At 35.4% G+C, this 11,320-nt stretch overlaps 1 protein-coding gene across 1 annotated transcript in view; it reads right to left on the bottom strand.

The window, feature by feature from the left end:
* AGMO (alkylglycerol monooxygenase) overlaps positions 1 to 11,110 on the bottom strand; it is a gene marked incomplete at its 5' end in the record, with an annotated part of 15,992 nt that extends 4,882 nt beyond the window's left edge. Inside the window, 5 exons of the mRNA XM_010194748.1 lie at positions 7,387 to 7,503; positions 7,996 to 8,130; positions 9,277 to 9,356; positions 9,462 to 9,527; positions 11,044 to 11,110. Coding sequence (XP_010193050.1) covers positions 7,387 to 7,503; positions 7,996 to 8,130; positions 9,277 to 9,356; positions 9,462 to 9,527; positions 11,044 to 11,110 — 465 coding nt within the window. The remainder of the gene's footprint in view (positions 1 to 7,386; positions 7,504 to 7,995; positions 8,131 to 9,276; positions 9,357 to 9,461; positions 9,528 to 11,043) is intronic.
* Positions 11,111 to 11,320: the final 210 nt, after the last annotated feature.

Below are 11,320 nucleotides of genomic sequence, written 5' to 3'. Positions count from 1 at the left end.
GGAAAGAGAAATTCTTTTCATTGTGAAGTTTGAATTTTTTCTTGCCATTTATTAAATATTTTTGCACTCTACACAGCTGTCTCTGAAAATCAAATATTTAATCAGTTTTCTTTTTCCCTCCCTGACTTCCTTTCAAATATTAGTTTTGAAAAGCTTTTGTTTTTTCATTTAAAAAAACAACAAAAAACCCAAAACAAAACCAGTGGATCTGGCTGAGTTATAGGAATCCTTTCTGGCTGCAATAGCAATGTTTATGAACAGCATGTTGCACTTCAAGATTGCAGGCATTGGAAAAATAAAAATGTATGAATGTCTGCCCCGATTTTAATAAAACCCACTCAGTGACATGCCCACCTTTGTTCAGTGGTGGCTCCTACCCTTCTAAGAGATCTAAGGTAAGTATTTGTGAGCGTGGGAGGCCACACGAGGATATTCTCAAGTTTTACAGCTGTGTGAACTTACAGTGCCAATGTTTGCAAAACACATCAAACCACACACTCAAGCTGGGCAGGTTTCTGTTGTTTTACTGCAGAATCACGAGCACCTTCTTAGATATCCTTAACAAACAGTTTCTGAGCAAAGCAGACACAATCCCAGCAATGAGCAAGCCAAACAGTAGTCTCACAAGTTTACAAGCCAGAACACGCTTCTCACAAATGATACCTGCCAAGCCACTCTGTTGCACAGATTTATACCAGGATAGACCTAACTCATAACTGCATTGCTACGTTTCCAATCTGTTCCATCCCTCCTTATGATAAACTTACAAAACCTCTGACTGATGACTACCACCATCATCTACTTATACGTCGACCCTGAGAAAGGATATTCTTTACATTTTTCTTATGCTCTTACCCTGGGCATCTGCTATCAGCCATCATAGGAGACAGGATATTGAGCTAGATACAGAACTCTGGGGGACTTGGTATAGCAGTTATGTGTTCAGACTCCTGATTTAAGTCAAGAAAGCAAAAAATGCTCTGGTGTGCTTATAATCCTTTATCAAGGTTTGTATCACTTTGAATATATTTGCAAATTCCAGCTACAAGTTTTAAAATTTGTCAATAAAAGATTAAATTTAGGGTGCTCTTTTTGAAAACTTCAGTTTCTAGAATCTGAAAATCCCACAGCTATCCTAAGTTTAAAAGACTTTCATTGTTAACATGAAGCAATTTGGTATAAAGTGAAAAATTTTTGGATAGACCTTTTTTTAGAAAAATCAGGCACAGACTCTACTTTAATAAAATTAGTAGTTCTTAAATGGCTCATCTAGCTGCAGTAATTTCAACTCCAGCTTCCTGTAGAAAGTGGGTCATATGAAAATTCAAGAAGTGAGCAAAGAAAAACACGATTTGGCACAGGCATAAGGGAACTCACCCATAAATTTATTAGAAATGCTTTGATATGTTTTTCAATGATTGTTACTTGTCAAATAAAGGAATTTCCAGGGAGCTAGGAGTGGAGTTCAAGACTCTTCCCCTTAGAGACTGTCCTCACTTTTACGTTTGAGAACTACACCTTATTTTAAACTTAGTCCTTCTGGTCAGGTGGGTCTGGTTTTGCTTTGTGTTCCCAGTGCAATGCACTAGCTTCTATAGACTGCCTTAAAAATGTTCCCACAGCGGCAGGGCACTATCACGAGAAAAGGACCATAAGGTTTTGTATCCCCTTTAGGCAAGAAAGAGAACTAAACATCAAATCCAAATTTCAAGCAAGTCATATAATTGCTACATTAAAATATATGACTACAATCACGCTATGGAAAACAAATGAACCTGCAATGGTTTTGAGAAGAGAAATGGTAGTATTTGTCTTCAGGAAGGATCCAGAAGTACTTGCTATGAATGAATAAGTGTGTCTCCAATTTCCAATTGAAAAGAGCTGCATGATTTCACACTTCTCTGCCCTCTCAGTGTTTCCGAGCTCGCTAGCATTTGACAACCAGTCATCAAGTCCTAGGCATCTGAGTTTCCTTGTGATTCCAGTTTCAGAAAACTGAGCTGCTCATTCATTCTAGCTTCCTTTAAGTAACTTTACTGAAGTGCCTAAAAACCTGTTATTAGCCTAAGCTTTCTCTGTAATCAGTGGAGAAAGAGCAATTTCTAAATTATTCTATTTCTTGTCATTAGCTAGACTGCAAGTCTAGAGGCTAAATTTGGTCCCTGCATTAAAAGTTGGATTCGAGTGGATGATGGAAACACTTTTCCAAAGCACACGATTTTGGGTCACATTTTAGTGGTGTTTTCTCTCATAACTTCAAATTTTTTTTAGTTTGCTTAAAGACATGTTATAATTGCCATTTCTAGAAAAAATTTACTCTTTTAAAGTTAACATATTTACAGGAAGCAATAACAATTTTTATTACTGTTGTTCTATTTTATTGTTGTTGATGGATCTTGAAATAATGGTGAGATAGACTCTCTTGATATTAGAGACACTGCAACATTGTAATTTAGACTGCAGCTTTCTCTCCACAAAGAAAGAAACGATTAAACACAAGAATTTAGAGTGTGACCCTGCAAACTTCTCTTAAATATTTTCTCTAAGATGTGGAAAAATTGCAGCCTGGGGTTATCATTTGACTCTCCACATTTATCTAACCACAGAAGAAAAAAGCATAGATTAAGAACTTGAAAGGAAATTAATAAATTGCAGTTCAGTTTTAAACATGGATTTCCAGCAAAAAAAAAGTGGGAATAGAAATACATTTTCATGTATGTTTGTAAATCAGAAGAACTGAAGCAACCCTGTATTTTAGGAAAACCAAACTCAAATATAAACAAGGCTTTGTCTTTAAATGGCTAAAACACTATATGAGTTTTTTTGGCATAATAACTACCTGAGTCAAGTATGATGATATTTTAAACATTCTAGTTTTCAGGCCAATTTCCATTTATCTTCAGATGCTCTTCTACTTCAATCATAACATTTTGAACACCAGCTGTTTGTAAAACTTCTTATGGACCAACACCATCTGTGACCCAGAAAGTGAAGGACTGGAGGACTCTAAAGAGTCCACAACCTGCAGATTACAGTTAATTGCAAACTGGCACCACCATCAGATTCACATAAATGCATGGTACTGTAATGCACAAGTGCAATGTTGCAGCCTTCCACTTCTCAAGTGGAGTGATGAAGGGTGAGGCATAAGGCCTTACTGGGAAACATGAAATTAGAAGGTGTAAGTTAACCCTCAGTGTAGATACACACACCACATTCACACACAGAAAAAAATGTGGTTCCTTATTTGTGCTCCTAGTCAAGGACTACCAAGAAATTTGCAGTGAAATACACCATGAGGACATTTGGAAAAAATAGATTTTAGAAAGCCATCCATGTAGCATAAATTTTAGAATTATTAGTTTGCTTCCACAACTTTCGCTTTACAGCTCCAGTGTTATAGTTACACACAGCCTTGATTCTTTTATTTACTTGTAAACATTTATCACCCTATGAGGTGGATGCTGGCAGCTGAGGCATCCATGTTCTAGCATCCATTTTCATCCATTTCTCTACCAAAATCAACAAAATAGTCAGTGAGTTATATCACTAAACTAAACACCATATATTAAATCTACACACTGCAAGTTGCAGTGTGAAAAGAACGTGCCTTTTACACCTTCGTTAGTGCTAGCATCCTCATTCCACTTAAACATAACATGCATGGAGGCATATATAAAATAAATTAGTATTTATACACTGGAGTATTTGTATAAACAGAGGAGCCTGTGGGACCACAGCAGGTTCCCCAATTACAAGTCAGCCACAACTTTGCAGTGTGGTTATTGGCTGCAATCAAACAGAAAAAAATATTTCTGTTGGATTCTGATTTCATTGAAAGCTTTAAAAATATCTTGGAGCCTTAAAGAAAAGGGGGAGGTATATAATTTGGTAAGAAGTTTACACAGCTTTGTAATCAACAGAATGACACGGTATTATTATTTTATAGCTTTTAAGTAATGAAAAAATAATTCATTTAAACAAAGGAAATACGTTATTCTAAATGTGCATTTAGATGAATATTGAAATATTCCAAATGGGCTTTTATATTTCAAAGAACTCAAATTGTTTTATTCCTTTTGAAGAATAACACGGATGTGTTTTCTCATTCTGATATGTTTAGTGTTTCAAAAGAATTGCTAGGAACAATGTCAGCACATTTCATACATTAACAGATACCCTGCTCTCATACATCAGACACTTCCTACATTAAAATAAAGAATGCTAATACAACACTATGAAATTCACATTGTTAGGTGTCTTTGTCTGTGTGAATTCAATTTAACTTAGAATTCCTAAAAAAAGCCCCATTATAAATTGTTAGCAATATTCCATATACAGTACTTGGTGATGTCCTACTGAATGGATATTTTGTCTGCTCAACTTTCAAAAGTTCTATCTTATCCCTTACTACTTTTCATCTAATTGGAACTGCTCACATATTCATAGCATTATAAGTACAGTAAATGTTATAGTATCTATCAACAATAAAAAAGACACTGCAAAATGTGTTTAAGGTACACTTCACTTTGATTTATGTGATACATGCAGTTCTGGAACAATGAGACTTTTGCTTTGAATGTACTGGAGTTTTACACTCCTAACGCTCTCTCTGGGACTGATCCAAATGCCATTTCTTCAATGAACTTTGGATCAGATCTAGATGTGCAGAGCTCAGAAGCAATTTTTATTCTCTGGATGTAGCACAGATTGCTATACTGAAAATAAACACTGTATGGTCTCTCCTGTGAAAAATATATATTTGCTCTTTCTTGTTTTGCTCTTTTCATAAGTTAAATGTAGGTCACTCAGAATGAAGGTATATGGTTGCTCTTCATGGATAGAGAAATTTAACACTTCTACAGGGCGTGAGACCAAACACTGAGCAACTGTAATCACTTGAGAAATGTAATAGCTGTGTGCTGTGTCTTATGGCTATTATGAAATGGAACTTATACCTAAAAATGAGGAAAACAGTTAGCTTTCCCCATTTAGGGAACTATGCCACAGTTATGACATAATTCATAGCCAGACAGAAAGTTCCAGTTGTATCCATAGACATTTCATAACTCAGTGTAGTGGAAAGCTGATATTGAAGAAAGATTTTTGCCAAGTAAAGTTATTCATACACAAGCTTCCTTCTCATGACAGCTTCCCCACTGTACTGCAGAGCAATGCTGGAACTCTGCCTTGGGACCAGCACTTTCTACACCCACGCTGAAGGTTTATGTCCTGAGATGAGGTGTTTCTAGTCCCCTGTGCTATCCTTCTTATCCTTACTACCTTATTACCCCACAGTTTTGTGCAGAGAATTTTCTAGTTGTTTTTCTACAATAAGTTCATAAATGGTGGATCTTCAGGATGTTTCCTTCATGACCACAAGAATTTAATGATCATCTGGGGCCTGGGTGCATTTTTCAACATCCCTTATTACTTATTCTTAAACAGCTGCAGTTATGAGCAGAGAAAATAATTTGGAAAGTAAATTGAATAATTTTTCCTTCCAGGACCAGGAAAAGGCAAAAAAAAGAAAAGAATAAAATAGGAAAAAAACTAGTGAGCAGACTTCTTCTCGCTTCTAATAGCAACAGCAACAAAGAGAAAAACAAAAAAAAATAACCAAACAAAACCCCACAGTTTGATCCCTATGCAAACATGACTTGCTTCTGGTATGTAGGAATCTAGAAGCATATCCTGGAAAATCTTGCAAAGGCTTTTCTCAATATAAGAACACTGGCAATCATGTATACTGTATAACTTGTATACATTGGAGGTATTTATCTTTACCTTTGGCTTAATTTCCTGTCCTCAGAAATTACTTAGAATAGACTAAGCCTCAGATGGCTTAGTAATCTCCAAATTCCCTGTAGTTGGAGTGTGACCGTTTATAGAGGTGAACACGATATGCAGAATAACTTAGCATTAATCAGAAGAGTATACCTGAGGTACCTTTTGTGTTATAACAGGAATGCTACATAAAATACTTACTCTTCAAACTTTTCTCAAAAATCACATCATTCTACTGGTCTGATGTGCTACTCAGAATATACCTAACAAAAAACGTGAAAAAAAAGTGCTGTAGCCCTTCCCTAGTCCTGCTGGTCACACTATTTCTGATAAAAGTCAGAATGCCATTGGCCATCTCGGCCACCTGGGCACACTGCTGGCTCATATTCAGCTGACTGCTGTTCAACACACCCAGGTCCTTTTCTACCAGGCAGCTTTCCAAGCACTCTTCCCCAAGCCTGTAGCATTGCATGGGGTTGTAGTGACCCAAGTGCAGGACCCAGCACTTAGCCTTGTTGAATCACAAATAATTGGCCTTGGCTCATCAATCCAGCCAGTCCAAGGATCAAGGAAATCAACACTTCTGCCCAACCTGGTGTTATCTGCAAACTTACTGAGGGTCAATTCCCTCATCCAGATCATTAGTAACAATATTTAACAGAACAGGCCCCAGTACTGAGCTCCGAGGAACACAGTGACTGGCTGCCAATTGGATTTAACTCCATTCACCACAACATTTTGGGCCTGGCCATCCAGCCAGTTTTTTCCCAGTGAAGAATATGCTTTTCCAAGCTGTGAGCAGCCAGTTTCTTCAGGACAATGCTGTGGAAAATGGTGTCAAAGGCTTTACTGAAGTCCAGGTAGACAAAATGTACAGCCTTTCCCTCTTTCACTAAATGAGTTATCTTGCCATAGAAGGAGGTCAGGTTAGTCAAGCAAGAACTTGCCTTTTGTAAACCTATGCTGACTGGGCCTGATCACCTGGTTGTCCTGTATGTGTCATGTGATGGCACTCAAGATGATCTGGTCCACAACATTTCCTGGCATCAAGGTCAGACTGACAGGCCCGTAGTTCCCTGGATTCTCCTTCCAGCCCTTCTTGTAGGTTGGTGTCACATTTGTAAACCTCCAGTCAACTGGGCCCTTCCCAGTTAGCCAGGACTGCTGATGCTTGGTTGTTATTGGCATCTAACAACATAACCAACCTTGACATCTTAAAACCTACATAGTTTCAAGTCTGAGATATATTTTTCCGCTCATGAGGTACTAAAAACTGAAGCAGACACATACATCTTAAATGACACATTTGTTTTTTAATTTAATTGCTTAACTTAAGCATACTAATCTGTAAATAATTAATATGGTTATTAAAGATTGTTTAATAAACAGTATAAAACATTGTATGTTTTATATTATATAATGATATATTTAGCCATTTATGTTGATTCTTTTTACATAATCTAGTTAATGTTACAATAGCTTAAATAAGACATGAGAAAGGCTGTAGAGCCTCTACTCAGTACTTTATTATTTAAATATGTTGTGTGTCATATTACTGTTAGCATGAGATGCTATTTCATAAAGACAGGAATTACTTACAGCCACAGTACCAAGAAGTTCAGTATACAAATCCAATATTACAGCAAAGTGTAAAACTGCATAGCAATTAAGATAAGCTGGTACACTTGGATTGAAGGGAACTTCTTTTCCAGTGATCTGTGTGAAGCAAAACAGATAATAACCTTCAACAGTGACCAGTTCCAGCCTGCTATTCCTTAGTATTCTTTATACTTCCACATACAAAAAGATTAAGGGACACAGATAATTGCACAATGATAATCTACCATAAAACTTATGTATTACCTAGCGTGAGACAGTTTAACTCTGTGTATATGTGTGTATGTTCACAGCTAGAAGAGAAAGAGAAAATACCGTCCTCTATAGACCAATTTTGAAAATCTCTTTAGGAAATGAATAATGAAAAGAAAAATAAATTTAAAAAAATTTTCCCTCAAATAAAAAGAGAAAAACAAGCTAAAACATTAATTTCCTTCAGATTTTGCTCCCATTTCATCTTCCTCTATGCTTTATGACTGCTAATTTGGTAATTTAAAATAGCATGTGTAGAGTTTTTAAACATTGATCCAGTAGCATTAAGAGGTCCAAGTAAATTACACAAAACTGAAAGCCTGTGCATGTTCTATTTACCACTGGGATTTCCTCAGGAAGGCCAAGTCTAGGTTTGCCTGGTCCCCAGCCTGGCCCTTTGAATATGACAGAAAGCTTATTGCAGAATCCAGGTGTGGCTCGAAACGTGTTCCAAATATGAGTCAAGGGACGTAACTGAAAAAAGAAAAGCAAGTAATTTTTCATTGTTAGTAAAATAAAATTCAGTAAAACATTGTATTTTATTCATTTTTAGCTCTCAAATAAATGATTTTTCAAAGTCTGTAAAGAGAATAAATTAGGAATAGTTGAAGACAGTCAGAAGTTCAGAAACTTGACTGAAATAGGCAGGATCCATATCAAGCCCTTTGATTATAGCGAGGTTTACAATGACTTCTGCCCAGAAGAAAATCTGTCTTTCCTGTAATCAGTTCCAAGTATTTAATGGTATATTGTATGGCTATGTTTACAGTAGTTTTAAAGTAGAATTTGGTTATTGGGACGTTGATATGACATACACTCAATAACTAAATTACTTAGATATTACGGGAATGGATATAATTGCACAGGCTATGACAATTCTTCTAGGTACCAGCCCAGGCACTTCTGCAGGCAGAATTTCTCATTCTTTGAGATGCCGCCTTGGGTGAACAGCAATGAAATGCAAACAGGGACTTCAATACTCCTCAGTCCCTGAGGTTTTTACAGAGAACTTTTATCCAGCTTAAGTGAAGCCTAGACCAATAAATCTAAGCAGCACCACTCTAAGTACTTTTTCTTCTTTTCTGTTTTCTTTCCTTTCAAAAAAACCCCCCAAAAACCCAACTATATTCAACCTGTTCTGGAGGTTGTATTGAGAACGTGACAGCTGCTGTATAATGCTGTCAACACAAATCATTCTGGAGTAACTTAAACAGGAGCTATGTAGAAGAGATGAAAATAGTAAAGAAATTACACCATGGGATTATTTATGAAATAGCAATATTTAGAGAAGGCAAACAACAGATGAAATATATATATTTTGTTTGTGCTTTGCTGCATATTGCTCTGCACATGGCAAAATGGACATCATCATCCAAGGCCTGTTACATCGCCACTGCAGTTAGTTGTTAATTTACTGTGTCGTATTTTCATGATGACTACAAGATCTGCCTATGCTCAATACAGTGAGTAGAAATAATTGTTTTGCAATGAAAAAAATTAGAAATTTTAGATAATTTAATTGACTGTGAAGTAATGCTAGGATAGCCTCAACTGTGAATACGAGCGGAGATTATTTTGAATGTGACTGTTGAATATAGTCGGTGATACAAACTACAGCACCTGGAGCATGATGGGATCAAATGAATTTACTGGATGAGTTAAGCCATATACAACTTTTGCATCTTCTGCCTCAAATGTTCCTGATGGAAAAAGAAAAAAAACAGAAAAACCAACAATCATTCAAAAGTACACATATTTTTGCCACACTAACTAAACATGAGAGTAGACACATTTTATTTACTTACCAAATATCCTGTCCCAGATAATGAGTGTGCCGCCATAATTTTTGTCAATGCAGTAAGGATTTCTACCTATAATAAAAATAATTTATGAGACCAGTAATCGCATATATAAGAATACATGCAATTGATTTACGAAGTGAAATCAATCATTAGCATCTATTTATAATCTAAAAATAATTTTATAATGTAGCAAACCCACTACTCCTTATATGTCTATAAAATTTATTTTTTCTTACTAGGCTTATTGCTCTCTTTCTACTCAGATTCAAACATATTAATCAAATGTGTCATACTCACAATTTTTGTGAAATAAAAGCATTCATTTGGAGAGTAAACTCAGTTCAAAAATACTTATAAAGACAAATTAAAAAGCAAACAAAAATCATTTCACCAGTTTTTACCTAAGAAAATATATGCTAAAGACATTTATGAGCAACGATCTCATTAATGGTTTTCAGCTGCCTCTATCATCTATGCCATATGTTTGATCCTGCCTCCATTATTATTAACATCAGTGTGCAAAAAACTATTCCTTCTATCTGTTTTCTAAGGAATGTATTTGTATTTAAGCTGTCCTAACAAAAGTATGAGCAAAGAAACATTGATTACTTATCCCCAAATTTGTGGAGTGACTGTGCAACACTTGATCAGTTCCAGAGTAATTCTGCTTAACTCCAATCAGGATCAGAGGATTAGTTTGGATTTACAGCAGAGCAAATAAGAGCAGAGTGTCACCCTCCAGGATTACCAGTATTTTTGCAAATTTTAAGGATTAGACATTTACAGCACTACAGCACACTTTCTTTTCAAAGAGTCTACACAGTGCCATAAACACTTTACACATGGAGGATATAATAAATATTAATAACATCCTCTGTACATATAACTGCATTGGAGTCTGTTTCAAATTATTTTGTTCTTCTGTTCCTCTATTACTTTTTCACTTGTTATCTCTGCACACTTCTATTTCTCAGATATGTTAATGACATTTTTCAATATACAGTGGAGTTATTAATTCAATTTACGTATGCATTACAGTACTGAATTCCTCTGAATACTGACAAAAAGTCAATCATCATGCACTTGTGTGAAGTGAGATTTTTCAATAACTCAAACAGCTAAAACCGAATTCCACTAAAACATTTCACAGTTCTATAAGGTAACCATGTCTTTTCACACGTTCAGTGCTTGAATTTGAATGCAAAAGCATCTGTTAGTGATTGGTAAGTTGATGATGTTTTAATAGTCAGGGAAGGATGAGATATTTTTTCTATTACTCTTCATATTTACAAATGTTGAACTGTTTTGCTCAAAGTCTTCAAATTATTTTGCATTATCCAGGCTTAATTTCTGTTCAATAATTAATCTTCAATGTAAAAAATTTAAAGCTAAAGTTCTTAACTTTTTAAAATACTCTGAAATTTCTAACTGAAAAGGGACTGTTTTTTAAGCAATTATAAAAGTTAAAATACTTCTTTAAAACTAAGTTTATAGTACAATTTTATTGCTTTATTATTCTTATTATAGAAATAGTGACCATGAGAAAAAACACACTGAGGAGTAAGAAGTTACACTTTCAGCTTACCATGATGAACTCTGTGATGACTGGGAGTATTAAGAATCCACTCCAGAGGTCCAAGGTTGGTGACAACCTTAGAAAAAGGTAATGTTTCAATGAATTTGAAAATACCGTATAAAATCAAGAAGCTGGGAAAAGAGTGGGAGGAATTGTATAAAGAAGATGTTTCTCTTAAGGAAAATTGCAAAAAAAAAGACAACAATGAAAACTTTTTTTTGAGCCATTTCACTGTATAACTGTTACATGAATTTTCATTTAAAAAGTGAAATTTTATGAAATGCAA

The sequence above is a fragment of the Mesitornis unicolor genome, unplaced genomic scaffold (assembly GCF_000695765.1).
Source record: "Mesitornis unicolor isolate BGI_N332 unplaced genomic scaffold, ASM69576v1 scaffold10751, whole genome shotgun sequence".
Taxonomy (NCBI): domain Eukaryota; kingdom Metazoa; phylum Chordata; class Aves; order Mesitornithiformes; family Mesitornithidae; genus Mesitornis; species Mesitornis unicolor.
Note: the sequence above shows the minus strand (reverse complement) of the source record. Positions and strands in the feature narration are given on the sequence as shown.